Raw genomic sequence first — 15,049 nt, 5'->3', positions numbered from 1 at the left:
ACGATTGCAATCTAGGAAGGAAGGGGATACTAAAGTCGACCAATTATTTTACCAACAAGCTTGAGGAGCTTGCAGCACTATCCCGATCTATCGAACTTGCCTGAATCTAGCCCATTTTAACTTGTCTGACAATGCACGCACTCTCAGAAGGACCTCTTAACTTGAAAAACTATTAGCCATACCGTCTATTTTTTTGCTAAAATTCTCAACGGATTTCAGGGTGGCCGGGTAGCCTACGTAGCAAGTGAAGCCGGAAGGCAAAGCGCGAATGGAAGGAGGGGGACTCCTTATCCCTTCCTCGTTTACGCCTGCATCCATGACCAATGCAAGCTAGGTGGCCGGGCGGTAAATGTGGCGCGCAAGGGATGCAGCGGAGGTCGCTAGGGGTTTTCGGTTCGAATCACATTGCTGCAGAGAGGTTATTCTCAAGCTGCTTGGGGGCCGAATAACCTCTCCCCGGGTACTTGGAGATTTGGGTCTACGAACAAGGGATTACTCCCAAACTGGCTTGGAGGCCAAGTAATTCCTCCCCAGGAAATCCACCGAGTCTTTTTGTTTTTAATTTTGCTTGTCTCAGGAATTCCTTAATCGTATTCCTTTTCTCTGTTTTGGGTATTTTTAGAAATTTTTATCTCGCCAAAAAGGAAAAAGAATTTTGAGCAATATGGCTTAAGATTTCATATTTAGCCCGGGGTGAAATTTTAAGTTATTTTGTTCTATTTTTGGCTTTAACGTACTTCTATCTACATAGTTAATATATAATTTCAACTAATATCGCTTGATTGTAAAACTGAATTCTTCAATGATCAACTGTTTCATCAAGTCGCAACAGAAACTACATGTACACGTTTGAATACGCAGACGGACTCCATACGTACGAAACTCTTTGTTTAACGTAACATATTTTGTATTTCACAGTTCTTAACATTTCTCAAACTCATTTCTCATAATTCATCAGGTTAAAACAAAGAAAATCACAACCGTGAAGGAGGTTTGGATACCCGGTCTTAATTAGGATAGATTTTCACGATTTTGCATGTACTTCTTCGTTTAATCGTTAGTTTTTGTTTCGATTGAGAAGACATATCAAACACTCAAGACAGTGTTTCATCGGCCATCCAAACACCTCGAATTTCGTCAAAAATACACCACCGCACGTCGTATTTTCAACTCTCTTCTCAGTGTTTGGATGTAATATATCAAACATGAAAGACCGCGTTTGACCACATTTCCAAACACCGAAAGAGAGTTGAAAATGGGACGCGTAGCGAAGTATTTTTGACGAACTTCGAGGTGTTTGGAAAGTTGGTCAAACACTGTCTTGAGTGTTTGATATATCTTCTCAATTAAAACTAAAACTGAGGAGAAAACGGAGAATTAAAATCGTAAAAATCTATGCTAATTAAGATCAAATATCCAAACACCGTCACGGTCATGATTTCCTTTGTTTACACTTGATGAATTATTAATGAGTTTGAGAAATCCCGAAGAAACATTGTCTCTCGTGTTTGATATATTACTTAAACGGTATTACGCGTCAGCAGACCGTTATCTGTAGGAAGTTATTTGGAGGTCACGTTGTGGGCTCTTGACCAATGAAAAGGGAAAAAAAGATGCATCGAATGATAAGACAATGATGCAAGAGACCGCAAACGAAAATGCTGCCGGTGTACGTAGGATCTGTAAAAGACCTGATCAGCCAAACATAGAAACATAATAATGAAGCAACGCTGATTACCACGTAGAAAGCTTAACGGGACAACGACATGATAGAGTCACATTGTGTTGAACATTGAGGTCCGTTCATCGCGTTGCGCGAGTCAGTGAAGCTGAAGAACAGCAAAACTAAACTAATCTCAATTATTTTCCAAAGCTTTGGAAAACCCTCTCTCTATTCCAAAACTTTCATTACTGGCAGGCCGTTTCTGGCGAGTTTTTGTAAAACACGCGAAGAATAACTATTTTTCACCTAGCGCCTTTCCCGTATTGGAGAACTGGCGTGGGCTCTTTCATCGATCTACTGGTGTTCAGTAAAGTTAACTCTACTTCACGTGTTCACAAGTTGAGCTGTTTACTATGACGGTCACAAATCTGACATTTGGATTCCAGAGTCTTGAATCTAATATCGAGGGAAATTAACTGTGACTTGTTTTATGTTAACAGGAATGTGACCCTTGAGTTGTGCTTGTGTTGCCTTTCTTCCTCACTGTAATAAATGGCACTTGTGTCCAGGTTTCCCTCTTCCTGCTGTGGACTCACTACCATCTCTCGCCTGGTCATGGCGTCGTTGTTCGTGGACCTGCTGTGATCATCTGTCTCAGATTCACGTGGCTTGGAATTTTCCAATCTGGAAGGAAAAAAAAACGGTTTTAATCGATTATCTTGCCAGTCGAGTAGTGATCTGTTGGCAATTAAACTCAGTTATGCGGTGTGGACCTGACAGCACTTAAAGTCTCTCATACTTATCAGAGAAAAAGGGTTTTCTACAAGTTAATGTTTTAAATAAAAAAAAGCGTGATAAAGTACCACACCTTTCAATGAACTTTACACAGTCCATATGACCATAAATCTGAGCAACTCTTTTGGGCGTATCTCCAGTATTGTCTTTTTTCGTCACACTTGCCCCATTATCGACAAGAACCTGCAGTATTTCCACACTGCCGTTTTCAGCGGCACAGTGCGCGGGCGTCCACCCTCCCGCCATGCGCATCTCACCGTCTGCGCCATGCTCCAGAAGCTTCTCAACGCATGCCACGTGACCTTGATGTGAATAATAGAAACGAATTTCAAAAGGGAGTACTGGAGTAGATTTGCTTTTAGAAAGTGGGCAGTTGTGTTTTAGGTTTGTATGGATTTGTCTGTGGATTTGCTTTCCAATTTTCACTCGGGCTGATGAACTAGGCATGCAATTAACATTGTCGCTTTACTGTTACCAGTCTTTTCCTACCTGCCGCGGCAGCCACGTGCAAAGGCGTTCTCTTGCCCCAGTCCCAGTCCTCTCCGTCTGGATCCGACTCATCGCTCAGAAGCAGGTATTCACAGGCCTGGGCATCGCCAATAGCCGCGGCCTCATGCAGAGCCGTCATCCGTGACGTCACGTTAACTACAGATCCTGCAAATGGAAATGTTTCAATGGAGGGCTTCTTTCTCTCTAAATCACAATGTCCTTGGATTTATCTGACAAAGATTCTCATTGGTCATTTCCTCAGTAGCGGCGGATGACGCTGTTTGTTAGAAAATGTTGTTACAAACTGAAATTTGTGGATCTTTATATGCTTGGTTGCTAGGATGAACTAGACGAAGAGTGACAGCTGTCAGTTTAAATTTGGGCCGTTTCTGGTAGCCTCTTTCATTGGAATCTGCACCAAAGCCAGACTCAAGCTGTGGCTTTCCGCAAACCACTTATTTATATTATTCAGATTACCGTTACAAAGTTCGGGTAGTTATCGCATTAGGTGTTAGATTATAATCACCGACAGGTGATTGGCGTGTTTAGTTTATAGCAACAAAATGTCCCTCGCAATGCCTGAGAACAAGTTAAGTCCTACACAGAACAGAACACCTACAATCTTAGTATAAAATTCCCTTTTAACTTCTCGTTTTGAGATCTTTAATAGGTCCTTCAGTTTCAATAACGGATAAAAAAAAAAAACCCTATTTTGTCGGTACATCTAAAAGTTGAAACTTTGTAGCGGACTGTAAAACTAGCACACTGAGTGAATAATGAATTTGTTGATAAGTCCACTTGACGTTAATGGCTGGTGACCCTCACAACTGACGATTAACTCTACTATCGCGAGAAAGTTTATCTTTTCTCTTGGACTAGTAGATAGTATATCAAAAGGTGCCCGCAACATTTTGTAAATTTGCAATAGTAGTTATACGTCCTAAGCATAAAAATACTGAGGACCCATTTGTACCGGTGCCTGAACGTAAACAAGGACCTAAGTTCACAAGCGGTGGACTGATCTTGTAGTACGAAGTTGTCAATGAAATCAAACAAGGTACTGGCAAACAAAAAGCTTTACCTTGCAGCAAGGATAGTGAAGTAATGGAAGCTGAAACAAACGACATACGGGCTTGTAACATGCGCTTTGCCCTCACGCAATAATAATGCCAGTTAAAGTACTCTGTGAACTGTCTGAACTGGTATTCATATTACACGGACAAGCTTGTGTATTTTATTAGATTCAGTTTGATTCGTTCTTGACTGTTGACTGGAGTTAATTAAGCCAATTGTAAATTTCACGAAGGAACACAAATTGTGAGAATTATTCCGTAAAATTCGAGAATCTGGGACCGGAAGATGTAAAAACCAGACATAATTTTGTACAAAAGAACCTTAGTCATTTTCCATAATTCACTCTATTAACCATTCAGGAATACTTTTCTTTAATCTTGGCAGAGCTCGTCATTGAAATTCTAAAAAGAAAATTGTTTCATCTCAATGGCAGATTCAAGACTTACCTTTTATTATTGCAGAGCTATTGAACCGCTTGAAGAATCTCTTCTAATCTTTCTACAATATTCAGACGGATTTTCATCCCGCCTCTTTGTTATAAAAGCTAAAGGCCAAAGACTATATGATTTCCTCGTTGGGCGTCCTTAAAAATGCCAATATGTATTTTCCATTGAACTCCGACTTACGATTCACGCTGAACAAAGTGAAAAACTAAAGGACATTTTGCATATTAGTGCGACAAAGGCGCGACGCTTTTTAAATTAATACACGGTAAGTTGCTTTCTGCCGTGTCAACATTATAGAAATCAACATGAAGAAGGCGATATTAACATATGAATCTCCAGCTCCGTTGCCAAGGCAGAGTGCACCTGCCGAAAATAAGTTATTCACATAAATTAAATCACGTTGAGGTGATCGGCCGATAGAGGCCCCCGGTCCACACTACGCCAGAGAGATTTGAAAACGCAGCCTTACTGCTACGGTTAGGGCTACCGTCCACACTAATCCGTCTCGAAAATGGAACTTTTCGAAAACGCTCTTCAAACCGGAGGAATTTGAAAACGCCGGCTTTGCGTTTTAGCACGTGGACGGACAACATTTTGACTGAAAACGGAGCTTTTCGGAAACGATGACGTTTATACGATAATCTTGTGATTTACCTACCCGAGTTTTCATCAAACACAAATCACAAATGTTGCGTTTTCAGATTTCTCATTTGATACGTTTTAGGTGTGAAACCTCCGTTTCAAATTCCTCCGGCGTGTAATAGACTTCGATGAAAAGGAAATTCTCCCTGAAAGTATTTATGATATATACATTGTTGCAGCTTCATACCTGCTGTTATCGGTTCGTGATACTTCAGATGATTTCTAAATGACCTTACACTTTGAGAAGTCAGTGTTAAAAGGAGATTTTCGAAGTTGGTCATCAGTCTTGCAAACTAATACAGGGTTTACTTACGGAGATAACAGAAGAGGAAAATGTGGTCCCGTAATCAGTATTGTCCATTCATTTCCATGGCTGGATATTCACTTCACATCCAACGAAGCCTTTGGCAACATAGGATAGGGTGCACGAGTCCAGAATATGGTGATTGCTTAGTAAAGGGGTTAATCTGTCCTTCTCAGACAGTTAATTCGCGTAACAGTGGAGCATAATCTGTCTGCCCTTAATACACGATAACACGTCTAAAGCCCTGTCCAAACGTGAAATGTTTGGTGACCAAACACGATCAAACATTGTTTGATGACCAAACATTTTCCCGTTTGGGCACCTTGTTTGATCGTGTTTGATAAAATTTGAACGTCGACAAACATTCTGATAAGACATTTTGCTCGTTTGGACGGTGATCAAACATGTTTGATACTGTTTGGCCACTCTATACAACATCAACATGTTGGGTCACCAAACAATGTTTGCTCGCGTTTGATAGCCAAGCATTTCCCGTTGGACAGGGTTTGCAAGACGCCTACCAGACGGTTTACTCGTCTGAGACGGATAACAGAAAGCGCATGTTGATCTTCCTCAGACATTAACTTGGTTTGGATTCTGCCAAGGAAGTGACCTGTCTCTGTAAGAATCCCTTTACAAGACGAGAGTTTATTTTCATACTACTCATTTTCAATGTACAAAAGAGGTAAAAAATGATTACTAATAATTATCTTCTATAACTGAAACAGTTACAAGTATCACACAGTGGTGTAACTTAAAAAATGCAGGGGAAATATCTAAAGAGAGACAACAATGTGTCTTTTGGCATTCCTTGTAACAAACAGCTCACAACTTTCCTGTTAATCTGTATTTTCCTTTTCAGATTTTTATATTAGGGTGATTAAAAGAAATATTCCATGGTACAATTAATCACAAAGCATACCTGACAAATAAGTTGGTTTTTTGTCCGAGATAAATAAAGCTGCTTAGGAATCATTTATAGGACCTAACACTATATATAATATAAAAAACAATTTTCCAAGCTGAGCTGCCTTATTTGACATATCATGTTGATTGACGTGTGAGATCTAAAAACATTTTTTTGGAGTAAAAACTTAAAACCTAACACTCATATTCATGTGTTCACCTGAAGGTGTAATGTGGCAAAGATTTTGATCAAAGAAACAATATTTTGTTCTGCTTAACAACAGAGTTGTATGCTTAGAACACTCTTGCCTGACACAGCTTTCAATTGGTGAATTATACAATATAAATAATGATAAAATTTTATAATTTACATGTAAAACTGGAAATAATAATTTAAAATGTCAATAAAATTATGAATTTCTACTACACTGATGCATGCAATGCCACTGCCATTGGAAGAAGTTTTTGATCTTTTAGACAATGTTTTAATGGATTCTGTTTGACTCTACCAATCAAATAAATCTATGTGAAAGCAGGACAGGGGGGGGGGGGGGGGCAGGGGAGAGTAAAACTGTCATAGCAGAGAGTGCCAGTGTGGAACGTTGACATCTGCCAATGTCAACTGCACCTACAAGACTCCTAGATTTTGATTGGTCAAATGCAATTCAACTCATCAAGCCATCAAGAAATCCAAACTTAATAAAAAACTTTGAGAAGTGGTGATAAAAAGTGGTATGAACCACTGAACATTTTGACTAAAAATAAAACTACTTATTGCTGACCAATTGCCTGTGGCCAAAAAGTGTGGAACAAACCAGAAAGTTGTCAAACAATTGCTTATTCAGGTGAGCCATAACATAACAATACATTTGACTGTGTCATTGCTATTTGTTCTGTTATCCATGTCATCAGAGACCTGTGTAATGTGTTAATGCTTGGTTCTTCCTGCAAGACATAAGGCAAAAAGTCTATCAGAAAAAAATTCAACACAGGAGGCAAGAATTAAGTTAAATTAGGTCATAATATTGAAAAATTAGGTAGAGGTGTAAGTCTGCATACGAACCAAGTGGCCTATCAGGCCGGAGCTTATCCCAGTTTCAGTAGCATGAAGCGGCTAGGAGTTTTCCACTCCCCATGGATGGGATGCTGAGGGAGGCACGGTGGCCTCATGGTTAGTTCACTCGTCCTCAGAGGAAGCGGTCCGGGTTCAAGCACTGGCCGGGGACACAGTGTTGTGTTCTTGGGCTAGACACTTAACTCTCACAGTGCCTCTCTCCACCCAGGTGTATAAATGGGTACTGGCGAATTGTTGGGGAAACCTAACAAATTACGGGGGAGTGACCTGTGATGAACTAGCATCCCATCCAGGGGGAGTAGAAATACTCCTTACTGCTTCATGCTACAGAAACTGGGATAAGCTCCGGCAGCTATGAGCCATCTGCTCCAAGGCTTCACTTTTGGATGGGATGCTAGTCCATTGCAGGGTTACCCCCAGCATTAAATTTGCCGCTACCCATTTTAACACCTGGTTGGAGAGAGACACTGTGAGAGCAAAGTGTCTTCCTAAGAACACAACACAATGTCCCCAGCCAGGCCTCAAATCTGGACCACTCAATCCGGAGACAAGCGCACTAATCATGAAGCCACCACAACTCCCTTGTTGAGAAAATTATTCTATTATCACATGCACATCACCTTTTCCTCTGAAGTACTACAAGGATGACTATTAAAACCACAGTTGATCCAGCGAGGGCACCAAAAAATATTGCATAAGGAAACCTGCCCTGAAAAGAATGAGTAAGGTACAGAAAAAAGTTAATAGAAGTGTAGGACTAAACAACAGGATTTAAATGAACCAGTCACAGAGTGAATGGATCACTGATAGCATCTGTAACAAGTCTGTGATAAATCTATTCATGTAAAATATCCATGGGATTTGTCCTCTGTTGTGTCTTTACCCTTAACCCATTGAAGCATGTGCTTCTGCACCCATGCAAAAAGCACCCCTCAAATCCCTGTGCTGCCCTTAACTATCCGGTAATTGCCTTTACCACCCTTACTGACAACTTTTTGGTCATGACTCCTATTGTTCTAAGACAAATAGCTGATCAGAATTGGTCTTCTGAGCATATTTTTAGAGGAATTTAGGGGTCACAATGGTTAACAGTGTAATACGAAAAACATAACGTGCATGCTTGCATCATCCTTTCTCTTTCTGCCCACCAACTTGCTAACCATTTTGACTGCTAAGCTTTCAAACTGATGGTTGCAATACAAAACAATAAACTACTGATATAAAACAAGACCTTAATACCTTTACTAAGCACTTGTAACCAAACCAGCCTGGTTCACAAAGACACTGTGTAAACCCTGTACACAAGAACATAAATTCAAGTTAAGGGGGATAGGATATTATTGTTTCTTACTTCATTAATGAAGCAGCTTTGCTAATAAAAAATTAAACTTTACGCTGAGAAAATTCACATATCTGATCAAGGCAAATTGAAAAATTGAAAATTATGGCAATTTAAGCTGAGAAAATTCAAATATACGAGGCAAATGTTAATCATGTCAGCTGAAAGAAGTATGTCATAACCTTTCGATAGGCTCATTAGAATGGACAAATTTTGAGATTTTTTTTAATTTGACAATTTATTTTCAGCTGATAATACAGTCGAGCCTCCTGTAAGCGCTTATGGGAGGTGATTGCTTACGAGAAAAGTCAATTTTGAGGAAAAATCTGTCATTTGCCATTGAGAAATTTCCATCTCTTGTGTTACCCAGGAATACGATAACATTGCAACACCTTATTATTATCCAATTTCTGCTCTATTATCTGTCAAGTGGTCGCTTATGGGAGGTTAAAACCGAAAGAAAGTTTCAAACTTTTAGTTCTGAAAGTGGTCATGGTCGCTTATGAGTGGGGGCTGCTGACAAGAGGTTCAAAATATAGTGATTTTATTGGGAAACTTTTGGTATTTTGGAAAACTGGTCACTGAAGAGAGGTGGTTGCTTACAAGAGGTACCGGTAGTCACAGCCTGTGGTTCGACTGTATTACTATTAAAAATAATGCAATTTTATAAACATACCTGGTCCATTTGGAGAACATGCAGAATTAGCAGGACAGGTAACTGAAAAATAACCAAGTCCAACATTAAGTATTCTTCTGGTCTGATATGGGAGTTCTTCAGAAAATTAACCAGGATGCTATCTTCCACTTGTTTTGCATTTCTCAATCATCTTTTAAGAAATGGCTTTTCAGCCAAAAATAAAAATGCCGCTCGACTTAAGAAATAGTCCACCTACCATTAATGAAACTGCATGAATTCTTCTGACCTTCACACCACCTTTCAGAGCCAGTTGTAGAGTGATTCGTCCAAAGACTATTTCCTCCTGTACAGTTACATCTACTTGGTAAAACCCTGCAATAACAATTGCATTTTTGTGAAATCTTACTCAAGTAAATATATTTTTAACCTGGCAATCAAATTTCAGTTGATAATTATAAAATTCTCAAATTGGGCTATAATTCCTGTAGGGTTTAAATTCATGTACGTCACATTTGAATATATTTTACAGAAAATATGCTGTATTAATGAACTTTTTTTTTAATCTATTACTAAGGTGCATATAAGCTATAATGTTAGCCCATTTAAATCCATTGTTTTTGACTCTTGTAGGAAATCCTTCATTGACCGTTGTAAGGTTTCAATTTATGTAAGGCACAGTGGTTAATAGAAAACGTGCTATGTCAACCAACTTTTATCATTTATTACTATTCACTATTTATTTGAATGGCTTGGTGCAAGACTGACGTAAGTGACTTTTTCGGGTGAAAAATGATTTTTTTGTTCAAAAGCGCCCGAATTTTTGCGTGTCGTCTTCAATTGAGTAGAAGAGCATAGCCCCGTATATTTTTTTAGCTGGTTTGCGCTTTGTCTTCGGAAAAAAAGAAAGAAACATTAGGACAACGGTGACTTCAAAACAATAATACAGGGCCGCAAAACGAAATGGATGAACATGGGCCTTAGAGAAAGATGAGCCTATAGCTTGACAGTTACAGTAAAGGTAACATAACCCCACGGCTAGCGTTAGACCTAAAACCAAACCCTCACCCTTGGCCTAGGTTTAGCATTTAGTGTTAGGGTTACCGTTTTAGTGCTAGGGTTTAGGGTTAAGGCTAGGGCTAGGGCTAGGGCTAGGGCGAGGGTTAGGGCTAGGGCTAGGGTTAGGGCTAGGGCTAGGGTTAGGGCTAGGGCTAGGGCTAGGGCTAGGGCTAGGGCTAGGGTTAGGGCTAGGGCTAGGGCTAGGGCTAGGGCTAGAGCTAGGGCTAGGGCTAGGGCTAGAGCTAGGGCTAGGGCTAGGGCTAGGGTTTAGGGTTAAGGCTAGGGCTAGGGCTAGGGCTGGGGCTGGGGCTGGGGCTGGGGCTGGGGCTGGGGCTGGGGCTGGGGCTGGGGCTGGGGCTGGGGCTGGGGCTGGGGCTGGGGCTGGGGCTGGGGCTGGGGCTGGGGCTGGGGCTGGGGCTGGGGCTGGGGCTGGGGCTGGGGCTGGGGCTGGGGCTGGGGCTGGGGCTGGGGCTGGGGCTGGGGCTGGGGCTGGGGCTGGGGCTGGGGCTGGGGCTGGGGCTGGGGCTGGGGCTGGGGCTGGGGCTGGGGCTGGGGCTGGGGCTGGGGCTGGGGCTGGGGCTGGGGCTAGGGCTGGGGCTAGGGCTAGGGCTAGGGCTAGGGCTTAGGGTTAGAGTCTCTAAACACTTTGTGGTAGGGTTAGTTCTATTTTGGTGCTAGCCTAGGGAAAATAATAAAACAAGAAAACGCTTCATTTCATAAACACAGCATGCATTATCGGGAATCTAAATAAAGTCAACGAGCAGTGTCTATTAGCGGTGGTTACCTATCTTCTGAGAGTGAAACGTTTTGCCATCAGTGAAAACATGAAACTCGTTTAGAACAAAAAAGAGTTCGGTTTGCATTCTTTCGAAAAAAAAAAGTGAAAATCACTAGCGAAATGCGACATTTCATAGGTGCTACTGCGATGATGTAAAACGTTTTGAAATGCAATGTGCTATAACAGCGATGCTTGCCATTACTTTGACTGCGTGACGAACAACAAATACCTTATAAAACATATTTCGTGAAACGTTTTGCAATCAGTGAAAACATGAAACTCCTTAAGAACTAAAAAGAGTTTGCTTTGCATTCTTTCAAAAAAAAAAAAAAGTGAAAATCACTGGCGAAATGCGGCATTTCATAGGTGCTACTGCGATGTAAAACGTTTTGAAATTCAATGAGCTATAACAGCGCAGCTTGCCATTACTTTGACTGCGTGACGAACAACAAATACCTTATAAAACATATTTCGTGAAATGTTGCCACAAGGAATTAACGCTTGACATTCGAAGAGAGACGATTTTTCCGAATTACAGTACTTGAACGGCTGAGTCAATCTGAAATTGCTCCGTCTCTGCGATAATTAAATACCCTGTATATTTGTGAAAACACTGAACTGAATCTAAGCGGGAAAACCGAAAACAAACGGAAAATATATAGCAAAAGGAATGGCATATTTAAAGACAAAAGACTTACACTGTTGTCTCTTTCTCTCGCCATCTTCTAACCTCACAAACGAATCATTCCATTGGGATTCCATGATAATAAAGGCAAGCGATCGAAAGCCGCTAGTCCATAATATGATTGGCGTTTGTTTGCCCCAGTTCCCAAAAGGTCAACTGTCACACTGTAACACAACAATGGTCAACAATCGCGACTTTGGATCAATCATTTCTCTTACATGAAAACATTGGCCATTTATTCCTGGAAAGAATCGGGGCTTAGGGCTATTTTTGTCTAAATGAAGTAATACATTACTTTTCTCAGTGAAAAAAATCTTTTCCGTCGATTCTGTTTCAATTAATATTCGGTTGGCTGAGCGAAATGTAAGTTTGTCACGTTTTCCATTGCCGACTGAGATCGACTGACAAGACCTATCGAGATGCATTAAAGATTATTATGGGATATCCCTGAGCAACTTCAACACGGCAAGGCCTACGGGCCAACTAAACAGATTTTTTTAGAGTCTAAAAGCACTTCTTTAGTTCCAAACGTTCTGCACAGCAAGATTTGGCAAATGGGCCACTTCTCGCCATCGACTCATTTTTTGGCATGAGAAGTGCTTTCAAACTCCTCGCCTGGCTTCAGTGTGCCTTCGACCGCTTAGCGATCTTGGAACAGCAACACATCTCGCTTCTTTGAGATATGCTAGTGACTTACGGGTTTCCGGACTTAATGAAGTCCTTTCACCGCCAGGCGGGCGCAAATATGAGTCAAATAAGCGGACTTCATGCAACAGGTGAGGTTTCAACTTGTCTGATCAAAAGCTTGACGTTGTCTTGCGCGCCAAAATAATGCAAACGCAAGCTTACGTCACAACGTAGTTGAAGAAATTCATTTCCAGATCCCGTCTTTGAGCGAGTAAACTTTCCACTTTGTTTTGTACACCAGGTGAAAAAAACAAGGAATACAAACACAGGGCAATGTTTTCCTATTACGTTGGAGACCACATGCAAAAATTTGGGCGCTTTTGAACGAAAAAATCATTTTTCACCCGAAAAAGTCACTTACGTCAGTCTTGCACTAAGCCATTCATTTACTAGTTATTACTCTTTTATTATTTGCATGTATTACTAAATATGTAATACAGTACAGATGTAAATGAGATGTTTTTAAGAATGCGAGAACCTCATTCAATTTACAAGTTTCTCAGTATCTAATCCCTAGTGAAGTTCTCGCATTCCTAAAAACATCTCATTCACACCTGGATGCCATTTTGCATTGTTGCTGAAGATGGTTACATTACATTATTTGAAACATCCCATTTTAAAGTTATTTTTTAACATCATTTTTAGTTTTTAATATATATCTGGAAAAATCTGTTAACATCTTCTGTAAAAATTGGCCATCAGTCATCCTGCTTCCTTAAATGGTAGTATGGAGTTACTGAACTACATGTGCTTCAGTAAAAAATCAAGTAAGGTTCTTATACACTGTACTATGCACATGTGAGAAAGTGAGAAACTGTCCTTTACAGAATCTGCATGACTACCCAGATTGTATTGTAGCAGGAAGAAGCCTTCCAACTCTGTAGTCTGAGAAGTTTCTGTCGCATTATTCAAAGAAGGTGTCTTTGAATATGGTTGGATACAGTAGTTTGACAATCAGTTTGAAGCAAGTGGAGGGACTGAGTTAGGTTTTAGATCAATATGTTCCATACTTACACTTCTGAGAGGTTGACCAGCCCCTTAAAACTGTTGACGAACGTTTTGTTGTTACATTCAAGGGCAGGATTGTCCTGCAAGTATCTGTAAAAGATCACAAAACAACAGTTCACTACATATAACTTACAGTAGCTTGTATGCGTGTGATTTCTTACAGTTTTTACCTTTTCGACTTGGTGCATATAATGTAGAGTTTATTAACCTCACTGGTATAACAGAGAAAATGAAAAACTAATTGATATTAATTTTTGTAGTTATAACCCTAAATTATACTATTCCAACACAGTGGTTTGATGTGTAAGATAAGGTTTGTTCCTCCCCCTTAGTTGTTCTTTGTTAGAAACACAATGCTAAATGATTTTATGTCTTATATTAAATTGAGGGGCTAGCTGCATAGGAAAAGTTTCTACCACTCAACCACACTACCATTGTTGATGTTTAAAACAAAAATAAATAAAAAAAAATTGTTGATGATTATAAAACAGAATATTTTGCACAATTCCTTATACTTACAACCATCTAAGAGCCACTTTTAAAGACTCCAAGCTGGGCAAAGTTGTTAGTGAACAGTTACTAAGGTCCAGCCTGAAAAATGGACATCAAATTTGTCGGCGGAATGGAACAAATAACAAAAATTAACATAACAGCTTAGGGTAAATTGTTATTTACACTAACAATGCCGAGACCAACAACTTAACATACCGAAAGGTCAGTGGATTAATCTGAAAAGGAACTACAGACTATGGTCCTCAATGTCCGTTCCAGTAAAGTCTGTTGGAAATGAAACCATTTTTTTTGCAAGAATATATCCCCCCCCCCCCCCCTCCCCACTGAAAGATGACTGCTTTCAAATCTGTTTTTGCTATTTCTGCATTTTAAGGTGCCTTAACGTTCTGGTTTTCGGCAGCATTTTTTTCTGTCTTTACTGCTAAACTCAAAAGGAGAATTATATGAAGATTTGAAAAGTCGGTAGGTGGTCTGTTAAATAAGCTAAGTTTACGTTGGAATTGAATGAAACCAGTAATAAATGGAACATGTTAGGAAACTACATAGTCATTGCTTGAGATCAAACGATGAAGAACTTGAAAGCGTTCCATAAACGTTAACTTACCCAACCACGTTTCCATTCTTTACACAACATCGCCCTGAGGTAGTTTCATTTCTGCCACGATTTCGGCAGACTGTGGTGGTGTTGTTAGCTCCACAAGACTTCGTTCTACAAAGCTCGAATGCACTTGGATCCCTTGTTGATTCCCCTTGAAAGCTACCTGTGCTCGAATTTGCAATGAGTAAAATAAAAAAAAGTAAAAATTCTATGTACAATCGGGGAAAAATTAGATTCATATTTACAGGTAAAAAGGAAAACGGCTTCTTCTTTGTCGTCTTTAGCTCATGGGAATCTCCTGAAGGTCATGTGACAATTGTCATGAGCAAGCCCGCTGAACAGATAAACTGTGTC

The 15,049-nt window shown here is 40.2% G+C and overlaps 2 protein-coding genes across 2 annotated transcripts; both read right to left on the bottom strand.

The window, feature by feature from the left end:
* Positions 1 to 538: 538 nt before the first annotated feature.
* Positions 539 to 4,809, bottom strand: LOC110059986 (ankyrin repeat domain-containing protein 66-like). Its single transcript, XM_020766704.2, has 4 exons — positions 4,468 to 4,809; positions 2,948 to 3,112; positions 2,532 to 2,760; positions 539 to 2,347 (listed from the first exon to the last, which is right to left on the bottom strand). Exons 2-4 carry the CDS (start codon positions 3,084 to 3,086, stop codon positions 2,152 to 2,154), a joined length of 564 nt encoding a protein of 187 aa, XP_020622363.2. The 5' UTR covers positions 3,087 to 3,112; positions 4,468 to 4,809; the 3' UTR covers positions 539 to 2,151.
* Positions 4,810 to 6,041: 1,232 nt separating this feature from the next.
* On the bottom strand, positions 6,042 to 14,995 carry LOC110059982 (all-trans retinoic acid-induced differentiation factor-like). Its single transcript, XM_089278984.1, has 8 exons — positions 14,702 to 14,995; positions 14,104 to 14,175; positions 13,591 to 13,674; positions 9,627 to 9,742; positions 9,410 to 9,451; positions 8,634 to 8,689; positions 8,015 to 8,103; positions 6,042 to 7,264 (listed from the first exon to the last, which is right to left on the bottom strand). Exons 1-8 carry the CDS (start codon positions 14,932 to 14,934, stop codon positions 7,228 to 7,230), a joined length of 729 nt encoding a protein of 242 aa, XP_089135110.1. The 5' UTR covers positions 14,935 to 14,995; the 3' UTR covers positions 6,042 to 7,227.
* Between the last annotated feature and the right edge of the window lie 54 nt (positions 14,996 to 15,049).

This window comes from Orbicella faveolata, unplaced genomic scaffold, assembly GCF_042242905.1.
Source record: "Orbicella faveolata isolate gen_17 unplaced genomic scaffold, um_ofav_v1 contig_47, whole genome shotgun sequence".
NCBI lineage: Eukaryota > Metazoa > Cnidaria > Anthozoa > Scleractinia > Merulinidae > Orbicella > Orbicella faveolata.
This window is presented reverse-complemented; position numbering and strand designations above follow the sequence as displayed.